The sequence below is a fragment of the Haliotis asinina genome, chromosome 10, assembly GCF_037392515.1.
Source record: "Haliotis asinina isolate JCU_RB_2024 chromosome 10, JCU_Hal_asi_v2, whole genome shotgun sequence".
NCBI lineage: Eukaryota > Metazoa > Mollusca > Gastropoda > Lepetellida > Haliotidae > Haliotis > Haliotis asinina.
In genome coordinates, this window is record NC_090289.1 from 33,426,560 (window position 1) to 33,448,671 (window position 22,112).

The following is a 22,112-nucleotide window of genomic DNA, read 5'->3' on the forward strand; positions in this document are numbered from 1 at the left end:
TAACATGATGATCTGTATTTGGTTTAAAATCATGACCACGTTTGACTAAATATATGACAAGGATGCACACATAAGCAGTAAGACTTCAAATGTCAGGAGATTGTATTTGGACAACGAAATGTTTGTCAACAAAGCCATGATCAACTCATTAAAGAAATATTCTCTAGTCCATATGCATGTGTTGACGAACAATATGTTGCTGTTAGCTGATGTGTTTGTCAAACGTTACCTTTGACTTCAATGAAGAGAATATTATGACTGTGCCAGTTGACGTAAGGGTCAGAGCAATTGTATCAGTCAACCTTCCCCAAACACTGCCCACCATTGTCTTTGGGTAATACACAAATAGCATTGTAGACAGCGTACTAGAAACACGTTGTATTTTGTTATTTTATGCTTGTGTATGTTGTCAGGTGCTTTGGAAATATGTAAGCCAAGTCAGTCTGTAAAAGGGTTTCGGTGTTTAGAGTGTTTTCTATCAAGAGTATTCCATAAAGGAAGCAATTGTTCCTATTGCATTTACGTATTTACACGAACTGAACTGTAGGGTCCAGACTCAGAATGTTTAGGATGTTATTTCCTTAATGAATGCAGCTACAGGATCATTTCCATAGTCAGTAGAAATATAAGATTTGTTGATGTTTGAATCTCAACTATGTCATAGGTATGTGTGTAGGAGTCATCTTATAGTGTTAGTGACATCACACGGTGATGACTAACGTGCCCCACGAGTGGCTACTGACAGAAATGCATGCAAAGGCATGTAAATATTTATCTGAACGAAAAAGATGCCATATTGCACAAGTCACACAAATACATTACATTGGACATCATATTTCACCACTATTGCGTCAAATTTGAAATTCTTTTCCGCGTCTCCCCCATAAAACGTTTTGTAACCTCTACTGAGGCCTTGAATGTCTGTGTAAGCTTTGCTGAGGCTGAGCGTGCAATGCCATTTGTCGAATGTTTCTGCTTGCTCTATTTTTCAACATACAACTGTCATTCCTTGAATGTATGAGCGTTATTCGACATTCCTTGTCACACACATTAACGTCTTTGAGTGACAATTAAAAATTTTGTGCTGAACAACAGGACAGCTCTATGGATAGACAGCTTCTTTAATATAACATGAGCGACGTTTCGTTGTAGCCACGGTGATAAAGATGTTAGTACCTGCGCCGAAACGTTGCTCATATTATCAAAGAAGTCGTATATCCATAGAACTCTCCTCGTTGTTCACATTTCCATAGCTCGGATCGTATTTAAACCAAACATCACCGCACACAGAAAGAGGTAAAATTACACTGACATATAAAACGGCAAATGATGTCAAATATACGGACATGCAACAAAATGGTCCTATAATGACTATGCACTTGCATCATCACTAATTTTCTGTGATCTTAAAATTGTCACAACCGTTGTGTCCTTTACACCGTACGTTATCTATTTCGCAATATAGTCGAGACGTATTCTTCAATGCTGTCCTCATTCCAAGCAGAGGACTTTAGACTTTGCAAATGTCATACACATGTGTACGATCCTTGGCATTCTCCTATGCAGTGTATGCTTTCTGTAAATTACATAACAGGAAAGTGAGTGCATACATGTAAGTGTATATCAGATATTATGTAACATTACTTTCGAGACATAACAGGGTCATAGTATGCTTTCTGTAAATTACATAACAGGAAAGTGAGTGTATACATGTAAGTGTATATCAGATATTATGTAACATTACTTTCGAGACATAACAGGGTCATAGTGTTGCCTGGACCTTGAGCAGTATTTCATTTATATCACGGCGTTTCATGGCCTTGCTAACGATTGTGAAACCAACGATCATATTGTCCGTTGCGCCCAAGTATCATAATTGGTATTGTTGAAGTGACAAAATGTCAGAATGTCTGTCTCCCTAAGTGTCTGATCTTGCACAAACAATCAAGCAATTTCATCATTTCGTATAAAGAATATTTTATTCACAAGAAGATAAAACTGGCAATATCAATGCATTCTTCTTCTGATAAAAGTAATGAAAACAGTATAAACTATATACACGTATAAAATATATTCAACATTTGATAAAATATCATAGTATAAACAAGTTGCTATTTACATTTACCAAACCCAGAGTTTGCCCAAAGTCTTTCAGGTGGCTCTCACGTGAGCCTTCTTGTGACGTCACGTTGAACACGTGGCAACTGACTGTGGCCAATCACAGATTTTCATGGTATCGTTCCATACAGTTCCTTTACCACACATATGATGAAATGGCACAAACCACACACACTGATAGAAGCTGTGACAGTCACTTCTGTCTGGGAATATTCCAAACACTGATGGGCATCGGAATTCTGAAAAGTAAATGGTAAATAATGTCAAAATGAGGGTACTTGCAGATTTAACTAATTATTATACATTTATGATACAAGTAATGACTAAACTGGGACTAGAATTTCAAAGTTCTGCGAAGATACTCGAAAGTGTCATACATTGATATTGACTTACGACTCTCTTACTTCGGAAATCTAGACCTGGTACTCTATCGCTAGTAGTTTAACAAGTATAAATGAGTGTTTGTAGATGCTAATGGCAATATTCAAGCAACAGCGGGGCAAAGTAAACCAGAAATGGGCTTCACAAGTAGTAGAGAATCGAACTCGGATCTTTTGATAGAAGAGCCTTACCCACAAGGCTACTCAATTCGCTACTCAATACTTCTACACATTTTACTCAGTAGAAACTCAAACGCTTGTGTGTCTATGACCCTGATAAGCATGCTTGTAGATTGTTTGCTATTTGCCTTTTTAATGTTGTGGGATTATTCTTATTGCTGTGTGACGATTTTCATAATGATTTCCTGTTGCCGGGAACACTAATTTAACACAAATTGTTACTCACCAGGAATGGCAAATTTATTGAAGTTCTCCTTTTCCCTGGCTAACATGACGGGTCTCTTTTCTTGTGACCTTATCTCCAGATTCTGTTGAACTGTGTCATACTTTCCTCTGGGAACTCTGTAATCAATGACTATCTTCTGCGGCTGTGTTACCCTCTGTGATGGAATATTATACCCAGTTTGTGGTTTTGTCTGTTGGAAGGAATTCCGAGAAGGAACGTTATACCTGACATTTGTGCTGTAAATTCTTTGGGGCCTTGACTCTTTTGTTGCGATCTTATACTTATAGTTGTTTCTGTTTCGTTCCTGCCTTCTGTAGAAGTTGTTCTTGAGATTCTCAACTATGAATCCGTGGTGTGGACGCTTTTTCAGTTTTGGTCGTCGTGGAATGTAGTCTGTATTCATTATCAATGGTCTCTGAATGTTCTGGCTGCCATGCGGTTTTTGAACGTTCGGTTGCCTTATGTCTTCGTTGTGGTGGTTACAATCAATGGTTTTGGGAACAGAAAGGACATACGCACTGTCAGTTGGAGGCGGTGGAGTGGCAAGCCGTGGTGGCGTTACCCTACCGAAGGGTCTTTTAAAGAATCTCATTCCGCGTCTGTTATTGACGAAACCTTTCTTGACACCCTTCGTTAGGGATGAAAACTTGATATTTGGGTGGGTATGGTCAAGTCCAAGGCCGGCCTCCATAAGGCTGTGAGTCGTTCGTTTTGGAATACTGGTTCTAGTTGCTGTCTCTGGTGAAGTTGTTGTAGACGTCGTGGGTGTGGAAGAGGCTTTTGTGGCAGTGGATGTCATTGCGGTAGACGTTGCCGTTGATTGTGTTGTCTTAGGTGGAGTGGTCTTGGGCCTCGTTGTGGCTTTTGTGGTTGTCTCACTAATCGTAAATGATTTTGTGGTCTTTGCTGTCATCCAAGCAAATATTTTCTGGGGACCAGTAGGATTTGGAGATGTTGACTTCCTTGCTCGTCTGTAGTCGGAATCTTGGTGACCATCGGTTTGTTTCAGGTTAACACTGCGAGATCGGATAGTGGTAGTAGGAGCAGTTGGCTTGTGAGTCGATGTTGACGTTGACGTTGATGTTGATGTTGCAAAGTCTTCATCTGCTCCGGCTCTTAAGTCTGGGGTACTGGATGTTATATTTCTTGCAGGCCCCCTTTCCGTAAACTTAACTTCGGGGTATCTACTTGTGAATCGTGGAGTAGTTCTTCTGGGTGGAAGAGTCACTTTGGTGGCCTGAGTTGTCCGCCTCATTGGGAATGTCTTTTCCTTTATTATCTTCACGATGGCCGATGGTGTTTGCCGTGAAGTCCTAGTGGAAGGCCGCAGTCTTTGTGTTGTCCTACGTGCTGATGGTGTTGATGTTGAGGATGAGGTTGATGTTGTGGGTGGAGTTGTTGATGTTGTTGATCTAGTGGTTAGTTTTGTGGTGGATCTTGTTGTCAGTTTAATAACTGGTCTGGTGCTTGACTTAGTAGTAGGTCTTGTGGATGGTTTTGTGGTTGGTTTAGTATTTGGTCTTGAGTCTGGTTGTGAGGCTGATTTCGTGGTTGGCATTGTGGTTGGTTGAGTAGTTTGACTAACAGTTGATCCTGAGATTTGTTTACTGGACGTAGATCTTTTAGTGGTAAGCGTGGCAGTTTGTTTTCTATAGCTAGAGGGTGTAGTAGTTGGTTTGCTAAGATGCGCAAAAAGGAAGAAAGCCTTTGTAGATGAAGGTTTTTGAGATGTTGTTGTTGTAAATTTTCTTGTTTTCGTCCAAGGCTTGAATTTGGGAAGGGATGTACTCATACTTGAAGTCATTGTTGGTGCAGTCAGTGTTGGTTTGAACATTGCAGCTCTCATTCCTGTGTCGACTGTAGTTGTTGGGTTAATCATCGTTGTTGTTTCTGGGGTGGTTGATTTGCGTGTGGTCCGGCTCCATGGTTTGAAAGTGTATCGAGGCCTTCTGGTTGTTCTTGGTCTGTTACTTGTTGATAGAAGTGTTGTCGATGTCAGAATGCTTGACGTCGTCGTAGATGTAGTTGTTAATGGTGTTGAAGTGGTTGATGGAGAAGCTGTAGATGATGAAATTGATACGGTTGTCTCTGTCTCAATACTTGTAGTCTTTGGCTCAGGGCTAGAAATGGTGGAAGTCCTTGGTTTAAAAGTTGATTTACTCCAAGGCTTGAATGAATACGGTGGCTTCCATGCCCGCTTGGTCGTTGATGCGGTGGAAGTCGTAGTAGAAGTTAATGTTGTTGTTGATGGTGTAGTTGGTGTTACTGTTGATCTGGTCCATGATTTTAAACTGTAACGGGCCCTCGGTGTCGTGCTCTTTAATCTTTCTAAAAGGTCATGGTCGTACACAACGGCTGATGGTTTGCTGACAACATTTACTCTTGTTGGTTTTGTTACTCTCCTCACATTCACGTTCGTTGTTTTAGGAGAGGAGGCCGTTTCAAAACTCGAAAGTTCAGTTTTCAGTGTTGACTTTTGGAAAACGTTGATGACTTTCTTTGATGGCCACTTCAGCTGCGAAACTTTGGTCGGTGCTGAAGGGTTAACGCCAGAACCAGGGATAGAAGCTTGCTTTTCAAAATAGGAGGGAGGGGGAGTATAAGGACTCTTCCTGTAAGAAGGTTTAGGTCCAATCTTATCAACACCAACAGCTTTGTCTTCACCTTTCTTCTTGCGTTCTACCTTTCTTGACAACAGTGCGTTTTTAAGATTATGGTTTTTCAGATCATGTGAAGATTTCTTTAAAGTTGGCATCTTTGTTGGTTTTACTCCTTTAGTAGTGATTACAATGGGGACCCATTCAGCATGTTTTGGTGAAGTGGACATTACTGGGGGCAGTGATGGTGTCACCCGTTTAGTTTGAGTTGGTCGTGTAGGGATGGATCGTAGGTAAAATGGCATTCGCGTGCTAGTTTGTCTGTAAGGTAGTCTGGTAGGTCCTGTAGGCCTGGTAGGTTTCAAATACCGCCTGGAGGTGGAGCTTCGTGTGCGCTTTGTTGAGGTGACAGTTGGTGAGACTGTAGATGTTGATGTTCCTCGCTGTATAATACTTGGTTGACGGGTGGACAGTTTTTTGAGAGTTTCTGGTTTCTTGTATGGGGATCTTCTGGAGGATACGACCACTCTGTGGGTGGAACGTCGTGGTTTTCTCGTAGTTGGATGTGAAGTAGTTGTTGTAACTGTCGTTGGAGTCGTCGTTGTTGTAGATCTCCTTGGTGTAGTGACAGAGTGTGTCCTCTTGGCAGGGAAGGGTTTAAAGGGAGATTTCCTCACTGTGTTCATGTTATTAAATTTAGAACTCTTATTCTTCTTTGCTACACCTTTCTCCTTTTTGTATGTGCCCTTCTCTGGTTTTTGTGTCGACTTAGACTTTTGTTTTGTCTGAAAATACAAAAGGCAAGGTATTTTATTTTATACAGTCATACAAGCAGAGAAGTGACACATTATTAAAACACATTTCAATTCTAAAAGCTGTAATTGGGGAAAATGATAAGTGAAGCCCAAGGAGCACCGAAAATTATATGGAGTATAAACAGTGTCCTGCTTTTTAAGAACTGTCCATAAAGCCCTATCAGTGTAGGTGTATAACAGATGAAATTGTTACATGCACATATTTATTCTTACCGTTGCAACTTTTGGAGGTGGGGTAAAGGCGGGATAGTCCGAGTCTTCCAGGACATCTCTGATTGCCTTCGAAAGAGGGTAGACTTCGCCACGTCCTGCCAGATTACCGAAGTCATCTAGGTCCACAGCCCACACCATAGCTCCAGCAAGCTGACGATGCTTGATGTACTGTGCCTGGAAGAGACAATGGTGTGAGCGAATATGAGTTCAAGAAACTAAGAGCTGTACTGCAGCATATGGTTAGTGAGGATGACTGACATTGGATAAACTCTCATTCGGGACACTGTGCCCCCGCGGAAGAGATTGAAGTAGGTTATACCGTTATGTTGTTGAATATTAAATATGAGATGTTCCTTGTTGTTCGTCTTCAGCAACCCACACTCGCTGTAACACACGGTTAACGATCTCAGCGCTACAATGATTCTCTAACATAGGCTTAAGACAGTCGTAGCTCTAATTAAGATCGCTTGGTGCAAGTAGGCCCAGGTGTTCAGGCTCACTGACTGGTTGACGCATATCATTATATCCCAATTCGATGCACATGATGTGGATCACAGGATTGTTTGGTCACGACTTTGGTTACATATACCTTATTCCATATATGTATATATGGAATATTTCTGAGTGTGGCGTTAAACAACAATCAATCATACTGTCTTTTCAGTTATTGCGTGGACACATCGGAAATGCATCTCTTATTAGGACAAAACGTAAAAGTAAATAGCTATAAGCTAGTGCGATTTGTTGCTTCTCACGCATCGAAACCTGGTAGACTTGTTAATATAAGTACAAAAAAGTTAGTATGTAACAATAATTTTGTGAAACGTTAACAAGAACCAAATAAAGAATTAACAGAAAAATAATTCGCGGTCTATTTATCAATTGCTCTAATATGGACCGAGAGGTTACATACTAACAAGTACATAAGTAATTTATCTAATACTACAACGCTGTATTACATCTCTTTGATGGATTTATTTGTCAAAAACAATAGTGTCAAAGTGGGAAAACGTTTGAAGAAACGTGCTGTCTGTAATGTAATAGGTATTTGAGACATGTCCTCTTTGGAAAGTTAAGCCTGGGCATCTTTTTGCACTGATGTCTTATATTTATAGAATAGACGGCTTAGACATAGTTTAAAGGACGTTCGTGAAACTATTTGTGAAAACCCGTAACATTTGAAAAGAATATTTGAAAAAAGACTATGATCAATAACCTTGTACGATATTATAGAGAAATTTTAAATATTTCTCACCCGTGAAAGACATACTCATGTTGACATATTTTAACGTGTAAAGTAAAAAGGAATGGATGACGGTATTTTGTTGTAGGAAATTTCGGAATGCATTAAAACAACAGATAAAGTTATCACGCGAAAGGTATTCACATGTTACAAAGACAAAACAGAAGAAGTCTGTATTCTTTAAACAGGAGAATAATATTGCCAATCAGTAGTATTTGACGTAACAATTGTCCCAACTATTTCTTCCATCACATTTCGTCTCACGTGTTAGTGTCAATCCCCATGTTGAACAAAAAGCTTCTTTGAAAAATCGGAAAACAATGTGAAAGAAATGTGAGTTATGGTAGCTTTAGTTGACAGACACTAGTCCGACTATGTTGGACCATCGGCATGTGTTTGAGGTCAGAATTGGCAAAATGTTTTATCCATACCCAAACGTGACTCCTGTTGACTTGTTGATTTGTCTAAACAAATGCATGTGATCCTCTTTTCTAGGCACACCGACGATTATGAAAACACATTTGAGGTATGGCTTGTATTTTCTGGAAGCAATGGTACCTACGTCATATGGTGTCATTTTGTGTACAAAGCAAGGTGTCGGATGATGATGAAATTTGTCCTCATCTTCCAGCATTGCACGTATGAATGATGTGATTCCAGGGACTGAATTACATAGTTTAGTTAATGAGGGTAATTCTGCGTGTTGGTTTAATGTTGTCGGACAGGGATGCAGTCTTAAAATACTGGTGGATCCTACAAATTAAACTTCATCTGGACGGGGATGTTCCAGTAATAAAGAGTAGACGTCTTGTGATTGTAAAGCTAATGGATGAAACGTAACATTTATTATACATACATATAATATATGTTATATTACACATTATTTCTATACATATAATATTTCTAGGTTCCAGTGTCATGTTGGAACTGTTTCCGCCGTTCTAAATACCCTTGTTGTGAACCCATCTGTCATAAAGTCGATATTAGTGTTTTCCACAACAAACGTTCCCGTTGCAGAGTCAAGTAGACGAATTCAATATGATATATAGACAAAACTAAAGAGCAACGTACCTTGAGCTTCACACTCTGAATATCATCGTAGCCGACCCACTGTTTAAGACGAAGGTTATAAGCATAAGGTACCATTTGGTCTTCTAGCCATACCCTTGTCCAGTCTTGTTCAAGGTACTTGGACATCTGTAATATGAAGGAATATTAGCGTACATTCACAGAGAGTATTCCAGTGCAATAGGATAATACGATTCCTCATATACTCACCAGCCAAACTCACATCCATAATATTGCATATATGATATTTGCATGTTTACAGGATGCATCTAAAGGAATCATCCACTTCGATTCATTACTGATGAAAATAGTGATAGAATGGCAGTAATTAGTGTGAGTCAGGTACATATTTTACACAAAGACATAACATAAATTGGGACTTGGCCATCCCCGTTTAAGTGGGCTATAGCGTATTTTTCAGCTGAAACAATGTAGAATCTCTCTACAGCCTGGGATGCTCACTGACGTCCATGTTATTCTGAATTTAAGATTGTTAATATTATAGTCAAATATTTGTATTCAGCACTTAAATAATTAAGGTATGGGTTCAATCGTTCACTCACAACTTAGTGGACAGTGGCGTAAGGAACTAAGGTTGTATTTTTGGACGCAAGAGAAGAAACAGCGTGAATCTAACGGAACACCAGGAGTGCAATATATCATCGATAACACCGTGTGGTCGCGTAAAGGGTAAGCGTGTTCTGCTCTACTTTAATTTGAGTGATAGGTGGTGGTTATTAAAATCGTACATCATGCTACATTAAGTCAACCCCTCTTATTGTCTATTAATGACTTAAGACCCTTGGTTGTGAACTATGAGACAAACGAATATAGCTGCATACAGTGAACTCTTCTAAATGTTTAGTATGAGTCATATCAGAGGCAGTGAGGACACTACTGTTTATTGTATTGACAGAGGTACATTGTTACACTGTAACATACTTTTAGTGTTAACTGTGCCGTTTATATTGTTTTAAATGAAAGCAAAATGCCAATGTCTTGAGACAGAATGTCACACCTGACATCGACTAAAATAGCTCTATAGCGACAGCCGCATGTTTCTAACGTTATTTCGGTGTCCCGTATTTGTTCCTTGACACAAAGAAACTTAAACATTCCATCTGTTGCTGCCATGGACGTCAGAAACAATAACGTTCAAATACTTTTGCCGATGGAAGGTTCGTCAATAATGACACACTTTGTCGTGACAAGTGAATAACACACATTATCAGTTACGCCAACCATCTCAGTATTAGTTTGATAACCATCTCAGTATTAGTTTGATAACCATCTCAGTATTAGTTTGATAGCCATCTCAATATTAGTTTGATAACCATCTCAGTATTAGTTTGATAACCATCTCAGTATTAGTTTGATAACCATCTCAGTATTAGTTTGACAACAATCTCAGTATTAGTTTGATAACCATCTCAGTATTAGTTTGATAACCATCTCAGTATTAGTTTGATAACCATCTCAGTATTAGTTTGATAACCGTCTCAGTATTAGTTTGATAACCATCTCAGTATTAGTTTGACAACAATCTCAGTATTAGTTTGATAACCATCTCAGTATTAGTTTGACAACAATCTCAGTATTAGTTTGATAAACCAGAAGTATTATTCATTAAAAGTAAACTTTTTGTCGAATAAAGAGCAAGTTGAAGATCTTGACAAATTAAAGGCGGACTCGGCTCCATGAAAGTGGAGTCCTAGCGTACTTGATACAAGTCGTTCAAACACCATGCTATTTGTTTGGTCAGGACAAAACTCTATTGTCCGTTAGGTAACAACGTACGTTCGTCGCCAAATTGTATGAGTGAGTAGGTTAGCATGGTTTTACGCCGCTTTCATCAATATTGCCGCACCATCACGGCAGGGGACACTAGAAATGGGCATCACACATTGTACCCATGCGGTGAATCGAACCTGGACATTCGACATGATGCGCGAACGCCTTAACCACTAGGCTACCCCGCCAAATTGGATGAATTGTAGGTACTGAAGCAGACCACGATGACCCTTTTCGCGAACACCTGGTGTCATATAATTTCATCGCCGATGTGCTTTAAACTCCGAGTGGGAAATGTGGGGTGGCCTTGTCACGTCGATGACCCGGGTTTGATTCCTCCCATGGGTAAAACGTGTGAAGCCCATTTCGGGTGTCACCGCCGTGATGGAATATTGTTAATAGCGGCGTAAAACTAAATTCACTCATTCCATTTTACTCGCAGTTGAGTATCAGCAAATGGTTGATACTGATTATCCAATGATACTGACGTTCTATATCATAGTGTATACAGACATACAAACTGTATGATGTGTTGTTCTCCAATAGTGATATGTTACGTAAATAGCCCTGGCGCAATGTTTCAAGTCACACACGACTCTCATAGGTATACACTAAGGCTGAAAGTGGTTCCAGTAGATTTTGTCTCTTTGGTAAAACATTGCATGCTTACCTCATAGTAAGAGACAAATCCTTTTTCCCTTGTGAATTGTGAGGGGCGGCCTGCTCCACAGTTCTTGTCACCAACATGTATCTGTTTATCCGAGCAGAGCGTGAAGGAACGGCCATATGTGGGAATACCCATCACAAGCTTGTCTCTGGTCGCACCAAGGTCCAGCCACAATTGGACAACTTCATCCTAAGGTTAAAACAGGATGTTTTCAAAGTATTCGACATGCATAGGTGACTTCATCGGTCGAGTAGCTTACCGGGACACAATTTGCTGTACCAAAGGCCTTTCTACTTGTAAGCTCATGGACCAATATTCGTACTTTGGCTGTAGCATATCAGTCAACAAATATATTGCCTCTACTGGAGATCTGACTCTGACAACATGTATTTAGTTATCATTTTCGTGGATTTATTGCAAAACATGTTATATATGGCATTGTGGTTTCTCAGTACACTACGGAGTTACTGCATATTACTATTGTTTGATTTGGATTAAATATTGCTCTATAGCATGTTGCTCCTTACCACACTTGGCGATTTGGAAGGAGCGTTAGGAGAGTTCGATTTGTAGAGGGGAGCATTGATACCCAGGACCTTACTCCAGGCTCCATTAAGATCGTAGCTCATTAGGTTTATAAAGTCGAGATATCTGCAAAAGAATACAAGCAATCAACATTTGCCAAAATCGAAATGATAACAGTGATGGGGGTGACGAAACACAATTATTTGATGCTTCATAACAGAGACGATTACACGATGCCACTTAGAAAAAGGTCAAACGTAACATATGTTATATTTGGGAGTATACTTTCTTAGTAGAGATTCTAGAACTTTTGTTGGGTTGAGTCCCATTCGGGATTCGAACCCGCACCCTCAGAGTCAGGTATCTCATGGTCAGCACGGAAAGTCATACACATTCAGCCACAGAGAATATGTACTTAAGAAAGAGTAATCACAAATATTACATATGTTCGGACAGGGACAGTAGACAACAAAGACAACAGTTATCAATAATAAAATCCCATACGAGAACTTAACTGCATGTTGCATTAAGGTCAGAAATGCCTATAAATCAGCCAACGTAGTTTCAGTTTTCGCATTAATACGGGGAACTGAAGAGAAATATTTTCACTGAAGAAAATCCAATAACATTATTTTTCAGAAAAACAGCATTTCAAATATGTGGCTTTTGCTTCGAAATATACAGGCAGAAAATAATGTTGATGGTGGTTGACGTTAGGAGCAGACTAAAAACTAGAATAATACAGTTTTATACACATTGATGCGGATGTCGACTAAAGTTTTGAAGGGTGCTTACTTGTTGATTACTGGGACCTCGTAGGCTGACTTGACAATCTTTTCTCCACCGGCAACTGCGGCTGTCACCAGGAGGCGCTCCTTTCCTGTCCTCACAGCTTCTTGCTCATAAGCATCTCTCAGTTCCTGAGCACGGGGAGATCAAAGCGTGTTATGCAGTGTTCACAAGGGTTACTCTGCTGAAGTTCCATACAGGAACTCACCCCACCTTGCAGTTCCACTAACATTGACAAAACGGATCAAATCGTGTCCTTTAATGTCCCTACTAAAAACTAATTCTAACGTCGGTAGTATCGCTGCCATGTCAAGAGAACTAGTTCAAACAGGATGAGACCGAATTCATGGCGAGAATCAAAAAGAGGGTTTGGGTTAAAATAACGGAATCGGCATATGTAGAGTGGATGAAACAGCATCAGGTTCGATGTAGGTATTGAGGCAGAGAGTATGGTTGAACATCACTTTGAACTGTATTACAATTATATCACAGTTCGGTAGCTGTCAGTGGTATTAAATAATGTAATTCCAGCCTTATACGCTTCCTACAATCACGCATAGAGTGCCGTAAACACCTCAAAACTTAATAAGGCAAAATCCGGATTCGAACCCACGAGTACCAAAATACTAGAACGCCTAACTGGAGAATTATACGATTGAAAGCAAATCTGATAAGCAACAAGATTCAAGGAATTGGTTTTTGGAGAAGAGAAATACGTTGGGAGAACGTAATTACCATTACGAGTAGGGAGAATTTCTTCTTGTCATCTGCAGGACTGCCTCGGTTAGCTGGATATTCCCAGTCAAGATCGATTCCGTCAAAGTTATGTGCTCTCAGATACTGGACAGACTGTTCAATGAAGGATTTACGTCCTTCTGGTGTCTTCACCATGTCTGTGAAAGGCCTGGAACCATGAGTCCAGCCACCGACAGCCAACAACGTCTTCAAGTGTGGGTTTTTCTTCTTTAAGCCCGTGAACTGTTTGTACAGATCTGGAAAGTAATGGACGCAAGGACGGTATAGCCAGTGAGTAAGTAAAGGTTTACTCCTATTATGTGAGACCAAGGAGAAATTGAAAACCGTTGGAAACCGCTGAGAACCTGGACAACCGACCGACCAAAACAGGGACTAGAACGATAGACAATAAATTTTACTAACCGCTACCTCTAAGATTTACATTGAAACTCACTGGATATTTTGTACAAATTATGGAATACCAATATGAAACTAGGAACGTTAGTAAAGTTTTATAAAATATCAAACAGTAGTAAAATGTGTTCCTGTGAATGAATAAACGTGAGATAATGGTTTGCCAGTCAGATAAGGCACAGACAATTGTACCAGTCCAACAGTCAAAGAGATGCATTGTGAAACGCTACTAAAACTCATTAAGATATGAACTGTCTCATCTTAAATCATACACGTGAATTAAAAACGTTCGTGCATACGTGGATATTGTATGTCGTTCCATTCATAGGGAGCAAGATGACCCTTGAAATCAATCTTGGCAAACGCGAAAATCAGATGTGTGCAGAGAAATGGGTCGATGTTGAATGGGAAGAAGCGGGCCGGTTGTTTTCTGTACTGGGACCAGTTGGTGTAGTAGCACACCCTTTTAAACGTGGGATCTGAAAGCAAACGTATAAGATGAATCAGGTGAAAATATTAAGTACAATATAGTGTCAGTTAGATTCTTCTTGTTTAAATGCTGAATGATTGCATTGTTACACAGCATTACCTATTGCCATTCATAGACAGTATATATGCACTTTGACAGTCAACAATTATAAAACAAGCATACTTGTTTCATTACCATTTGGAAATATAACTATTGAATATCTTTCTTGCGGTTACTGCCACTGTGGAACAAAGTTCAGAATATGCCTTATTAATACTTTTGTAGTGGATATGTCTGGTTATGACTGTGTTTGTAGTGGATATGTCTGATTATGATAGTTTCCCTATTGAATATGTCTAATTATTACTGTTTTCATATTGAATTTGTCTGATTATGGCGGTTTTCCTATTCAATGTGTCTGATTATTACCGTTTTCACATTGTGTCTGATTATGATTGTTTTCCTATTGAAAATGTCTGATTGTTACTGTTTTCACATTGAGTGTGTTTGATTATGACGATTTTCCTTACGAATATGTTATGACGCTTTTCCTATTGAATATGTTTGATTATGACTGTTTTAACATTGAATATATCTTGGTATGACGGTTTGTCCTATTAGATATGTCTGATTATGGCTGTTTTAACATCGAATATATGTCTGATTATGACTGATGTCGTACAGCATAAGTGTGATTCTGACTGTTTTCACATTTCAGCAGTAAAGGCCATTATGCTGTGTATACATTAGTAAACGTGCCAACAGTGATCTAAAACGCCCTAACGGATGTCAAACACAGCATGTCAACGTGTGAGATGATACCTGTGTTTGAGAAGTGGAACAATTCATCATTAAACATAGAACACCAGAAACCTCACGAAGTAGCTGATCCTGGGGACATCACATTGAATCAAATAAGTGACCCCAACATGCCCCATTACCAGGAGAGGTATCCCCCTCAAACATGATCAAACATGATTGTTTCTTGTCTCTAAGTGTTTATTAACAACACAAAGGGCGTTTCCAAACTATCAAACACAAGGGTAGTAACGCAGAATCTTGTAATGGCACGTACTGAAAGTACAAGACGAACCACCCATCAAAGATTGAACATACACTGGCCTATCAAAGGCTACAGCGAATTGTCAGCCTGCCCTGGCTGGTAGGGGCCTAACATTATTTACTAAATGGATAAGTTCTTTACTCCAGCGGTGAAAACGGACAGCGGCAGTTTGTCGACAAAGCTCCTAGTCAAAACGCCATGTGTGATTTGAGTACGCAAACCCCTCCCCTAGATTTACTTCCTGTTGAAATGGCGGCCATATTTGTTTGTCGTGGCTTCTCTCGACAGGTCGAAATTAAAGAACTTTGTTAGAGATCGGTAAAAAACTTAGAAAACATGTGTTTTGAAGATTTGCTGATGTTTTTTCTTTTATCTACATTTCTTTGTGATATCCGGTACCGTCAATTCCTAACCAGACTTCTAAATCACTGTGAAGAGTTGCAGACAAGCAGTATGATTACTGTACCAATTTGTTCGGTAATCCGTGTGAGTATTTTGGAATCATGAAATGTCGGATTATGTTTCCTCGTTTATCTTATCAAAGTCACTGAATACAGGTTTAGACTTGATAATGTTTCGTGACCGTGTGACTTGTTTCCCCTGTACTGCCTCAGTTTCATATTGTGCAGCAAAGATGACTGTGAACCCCCTAAAATCGGAACAATTTATGATTTTATGCGATCGGTTAAAAACATTTTCCTTTCAAAAGTTTGGCTTTTAATTGAATGGAAATAATTTCGACGGATAATCAAAGCTGACGTTTACTATTGAATGGGAAACAAATATGTTGAAAAAAATATCAGTCACAACTACTGCCATTCTAATCCGTTCTACGACTTTCCAAACACAAAATTAAAAATAATATACCGAGAGAAACAAATGAAGAATCACAGGAAAATTGAAGCGTTCCTTTATCATTTTCCACTATTCATCACCACAACACTATTCAAAGCCTAGTGATGAAAATAGGAAAATATTAAAGGAACGCTTGTATTTTTCTGTGAGGGTTTAGTTGTTTCACTCGGTATATATTAAATTAATGTGTGAGTTAAAATATTACTATGATTATATTGTTACCGCTAAATCAAAAGAAAAAACATAGAATTGTAGGTGGGTTGGGAAAAATACAAACAAGCTGCGACGTCCATTATAGTTTGGTTATGAAGATTCACACTGAAATGAACTAACAAAAGTCCAATACACTCCCAAATAAAATTCATCTGGAAAGCGATACAGAGATAAGCCATCAACCCCGGTGCTAAATGTTGGCCAGCAGTCAAGCAACATACCAAAGCAAAGTCATTGTCCACTGTGTCCGAGCAATGTTGATCACCTGAGTTATTGAAATTGGTTCAGGTGTGTGTGTATTTCCTGGCTGGCCCCGGAAGAGAGATGAAAGACAAGCACGTTCCTATTGACGTTTGTCTTTTGTATCCAACCTGTCTGTTCCGATAGTTTCTCGTGACAAATCATATTCATTTCCGCAGGTACTTTTGTGTCACATTTCTATCATTTGAGCGTGATTTAATATCAAAGGTCAACGTTGGAGAATATGGAGTATCGATTATTAACGGGAATAGACTCCATTAAGTGTCATGTCTTGTGATCATGTCAAAATATCGACTAAATCAACTATTTACCAAGTGTTCGTAAATCGCTCATTCTCTATATGTAGTTTTAATTCTCCTAATTCTTGTTTATAAGTGGAATGTTTTAATAAAGTTCAATCTCTTTTATTTTGGTAATTAAGTACCGGAACTATATGATATCAGGCATGCGAAAATAGCCAGATTAGCATAACACGTCTGTGTGATGTTTCTGAGTATTTGAACATATCGGTTTAGTGACATTACTAAAACTGGCAAATGGTGGAAACACGAACATTTTGATTTGATGGCGTTAAAAGCATCATGGCACTGAAACCATCACACTAGACAAAATTACGTATCAAATCTGCTTTTGGTAGTCGATTCCTAAAACTGCAAACTCAGCAGTGTAGCTGTTTGCCTTCTGAATCTGCATGTCCTGATATGTCTCATAATATTTCGTTTATCTCTGTAACATCATATCTGTCACAAGTGCTAAAGGTACCTCTAGTGATCTCATAATCCAATATCCTGTTATTTTCTGGATTGTTATCGTTTCCTGGAAAATGTATGCCAGGCACATAAACTTACGCAACTTCGTGACAACAAATTACAAAATTGTGTGAATTCTAGATACGACATCATATTTGATGTCCTCTTGACGCAATTGGTATTAGTAGAATTCACACTTGAGAAGGAAGACAAGTCTGCGTTCTGTATCCACGTACAAATCATTCTGATCAGAGAAATTCCGCAAGAGATTCTGAAGGACCCTATCTGTCCTTCGTCAACTGCACTCGGTGTATGGAGGAACATTTGCCATAAAAATTATCGGAAAATGTCAGATCGAAACGTTCCGAATAGTTCTTTTGTTTATCTAGCAAAAATGTCAATAAAACGGCGGCCGATTGTGGTATGATGCTTCAAGGATTTCAGAAGAAGGAAATAACATTGACGTGATAAGCGCTGGTCGGTGCTAGCTTAGTTTGAATCTACATGAGGAAACATTATTCTAACGTATGAGGAATTATTGCAATGTAAACAAAATAAAGAGGAACCGACGTATGTCATAGGGATGTTTCAAGGATTCAAATACTGGAGGTATGCAAACACCTCATAGTCTTATGCTTTCCGATGTGCAAATTTGACGTTCTTCTAGATGTTGGCAGAACTATTCATTTATCGATATGTTCATAAACATACAAAGCTTAGCAAACAGATTGTATACTGACATAAAGGAGAAAATCGACATTGCCTTACTCGTAATGTCCACTTTATTGTGATATTGTGTTTACTACGTATGGTAAGTAATGCGTTGGGTTGTCAGTTCACATCGTATACATAACTAGAATGAATGCAGTCATGAATGAATATGTATTATCTATATATCATAAAGTTGATAGGGAAGGAAATGTCAAATCATGCACTTTTCACAGTCGAACTGTCGAGCTTAAAGAACTCTAAGATTTGTCATCTTTATCACCTTTTTTAAAACTTTGTTCAATTATATCGTTCTTACAATACTTGGTTTTTCAGGAAACAAGGCTGTTCAGTAACTTGTTGAATAATCTCTGACGGAATTGCGTTTAGTTGAAGACATCCTATAAACTGGTTATGAAGAACAATAATGAACAGTTGTTTAGTGTCATTCGTCATATTAAAGACAGTGCAGTAACATCAGTGACAAAATCGCCTCCATAATCGTTTAACCAGGTGTTCCTAAATAATATGATCACTGTTACCACAAAGTAATGTGTTGGTGAAATCCTCAAGACAAGGTGATTGGGAATATCCAGTAGTTTTATACAATGTTCAGCCCAAGGAAAGCATTATGTGGGCAATCGACCTCCGGTAAACGGGTTCAGACCGTCCGGAAACTTAAACATCGATTTAAGGATTCTATGAGTTCTTCCAGAATTTCATCATCCTGGGACCTACAGTGCTAGTTAGATGATTCAGAGTGTCCTTATGCTACACGCCTCATTTGAACCGGGCATATTAACTAAAAGTATTCACTTATTTTTAAACTTACATGATAATGGAAGACAAATCACAAAACATTTTAGTCAAAATGGCTTTGTTGTACGAAAGAATCAGAATTCAAATAAGGACATACACTTTCATTTGTGATCTAACTGATTATTTAGTCTTCGTAATGGGATTTCATATATGTTCCTGTAAAGGTTCTGATTTCAAATTGCATGTAGTTTGTGACGAATGTTTGTGATTCTCCACGTCTTTGAGAGTTAGTGAGTTCCACTCAAAGCCGCTTGAAAAAACATATCAGCACGTTTGTCACTTGATTGATGTTTCACTACATTGAATCATTCAATCAAACTGAATTGTTCTTTCACAGTTAATACAAATAAGGCACAAAGATAGCTAACATTCGTTAAACGTTACAGTTCGTCTGCCTACAATTTCAAGTCTTAACTTTGGCAAATTCTTGGGTACAGTACACCTAGACTGACTGTGATAAAGAACGCATGACGTAGATAGTCCCCAGTGGAACACCTTGTGGCGCTTTGGGTGAGGGGTAAAAAATTCCACGAGTGATAGGTGGCTGCCCGGAGGAATTGCCCGAGGGGAAACTCTCTCAAATCTCTTCTTTTTCTGATCAGCTGGGACGTTGTTTCTCGTCGAATAATAAGATCACTGAAATTCGAAAGCTTTTGGCAACATTTCTACATATTTAGATAGCATTGATTTTTAAATCCCCCGGGAATCCACACACAAGCAGTGACCGTCCACTGCATACGGTCGATAACTGAACATAGCTCAGGTTTTTATTCGAAAGGCCACTGTTTTATTTGGATTTTTCTGGGTTTGGGGTTAATAAGAGTTGATATTTACAAATGTTCATGTCATGAAGTACATCTAGATTTATTTCTGTGGATGTGGGTATTGTTGAGTGTAGAATGTCATTCTCCTATAAAGAGAGAAATAAAAAGGATACAGGTGCTACCAAGCAAACATTTAAAGCTGTGAATGAATCTTCCATAATCGGTATGGCTTAAGCAGATTTTATATTGGCCTAAATACACTGGTGGAAGAAAATAACTTTCAGGAATTTTAAGAGTTCAATCCCTCTCCAACATTTGAGATTGATGAACTGTATATACCAAGTGGTTATATAATATATATTTAACTCTTATTAGCTTGAATCCAGATCTACATAGATATATCAGTCACCATAAGCATTAATCACTCAACCTCAACGTAGAAGGTTAATCAGTTGGACTGTTAGCTCTAACACTTTGGGTACGCATGTCTTAAAGTAAAAAATTGCGTATTCTGAAGAATTGTTAAATATACTTGCATCGGGGGGAAGTTACGCGAATCATAGGGTTACAAATTAATCATTTGTTAAATTCAAACTCGGTTTAATTGTTAATGGAGAGCTTGACTGTGTCCTTTATGACAGCCTTTAGTGTTGAAACTGAGATGTCAAAAACACATTCAATTGCAAAAAAAACCCCAGGTTGTCGAAAGTAACTTAGATTGTGTAACTTTAGGTAATATGCACATATTTTAACTTAAACTGACGTCTAAAAATTCATCGGCTCGAGGACAGTATCGAATATCATTATTTTATCCACGCGTGTTACCTGGACTCATTTAAAAGCAGAATACGTGCTTGGCAACAATGGTCGATCGTTTTGACAAATTAACAAAATTGATTACGCCCAAAACAGTTTATAAATATTGAAACATCGTGCTGTTATAAAAAGGACAATAAAATTGTATTTGATTATTTTCTTCAAAGCGTGATTTACGTTAAACAATGCACTTCGTGAACAAGCAACCAAAATAACAGACTTCCTCACTAAACCATTTTTGGAAACATAATCATTATATCCTCGCAATTGTGGCGTTAATATCTAAAACACATATTGAGGAACTGTTGAGTTTACGAGAGCTAAACTAAGACGTGGATTTTCAGCGTGTGTTGTGGTTTGGCTTGTGGTCGACAACTGAAGTCGGTGCCTGAGCAGCGCTTCATATTGACATGGGATTGATGTTTTGGAAAGTTTTCAATAAGGTCCATGAATGAAGGAAAGGCGTCAAGTACAGGTGTTGTAAAATTGTAAATTTAATTTACAAGTCACATACATTACTATTTTTCGAAATAACAGAAAACATTGTTTTCCGTGAAACTTTGATATTTTCACAGTTGTTTTGCTCTTTACACCAAACTGAATCTGTTTTTCTGCAGACAGACAATTTTCATGCGTTCACGAAGGATGTGCCAACATTGTTATCACTCTTCTTACTTTGGAAGATTATTCTGCTGATTATATATACCGTATTAGTGTCATTGTGTGAGTGGCTGAGCTTGATTTTGCACCGCTTTTAGCAATACACCAGCAATATAACTGCGGGTACACCAGAAATGAGCTTTAGATATTCCCATGTGGGGAATCGAACCCCTCTGTCTTCGGCTTGAGGATCGAAAGCTTCAACCACTGAACTACCCCCGCCAAACATTACTCGAACACTCACTTAATTCAAAAGGGGAATATCCTTTACAAAAACGACTGTGGATACTTTTAACAATTTAAAAAGAATGTATTCGTGAGGTGAAAGGTGAATGGTTACATATAATTTCGTTACACGCTTCGAAATGCTCCAGTTAAGTTTGACAGGAATTCTTAGAGTAACATAAAACGAGATAGTAGGAATAAACACAGAAGCAATCCTAACAATTTCACCTAAAAATACAGCTATTCTTACTTGTGCACATCGTGTGTTGGTGATTTCTTTATGTTTTCACATATTTTCAGTAACCGTTCATAGTTAATTTGACTTATAACCCTATGGAATCTGATTCTTTGGGTAACTGATACTTGTTTTATGTTCAGCAAGGATTTCATATAGCTTATTATGCACAAAAAGAACCCTGAGCCTAAAACCGTTCCAGTAATCATGCCGATGGAAAGTTTATTTAAGATAAAATGTCATCGACAGAATGTAACATTAATTACCTCGTCGTATGTGGCGCATTAAACAGACAAGATTTAATGCCAAAAAATAAAAAGGTTAACTTTAAAGAATGTTGCAGATGCTTACCTCTGCCAATATTCCTTGGTTGAGCGGCAACATCGTTAGCTGCACGTGCACTGCACGTGACTAAGAATGATGAGACTAACAAGAGCGTCAACATGACCTGCAACGTCAAAGAAATATAAACGATTACTACTGACGTACAGAGAGTATATCCGTTGCCATGTAA

The 22,112-nt window shown here is 38.6% G+C and overlaps 1 protein-coding gene across 1 annotated transcript; it reads right to left on the bottom strand.

Moving 5' to 3' along the window:
* Nucleotides 1-2,015: 2,015 nt before the first annotated feature.
* LOC137298957 (uncharacterized) lies at nucleotides 2,016-22,043 on the bottom strand. Its single transcript, XM_067831353.1, has 10 exons — nucleotides 21,950-22,043; nucleotides 14,061-14,240; nucleotides 13,348-13,604; nucleotides 12,619-12,743; nucleotides 11,826-11,949; nucleotides 11,302-11,487; nucleotides 8,844-8,969; nucleotides 6,530-6,703; nucleotides 2,905-6,286; nucleotides 2,016-2,357 (listed from the first exon to the last, which is right to left on the bottom strand). Exons 1-10 carry the CDS (start codon nucleotides 22,041-22,043, stop codon nucleotides 2,185-2,187), a joined length of 4,821 nt encoding a protein of 1,606 aa, XP_067687454.1. The 3' UTR covers nucleotides 2,016-2,184.
* Between the last annotated feature and the right edge of the window lie 69 nt (nucleotides 22,044-22,112).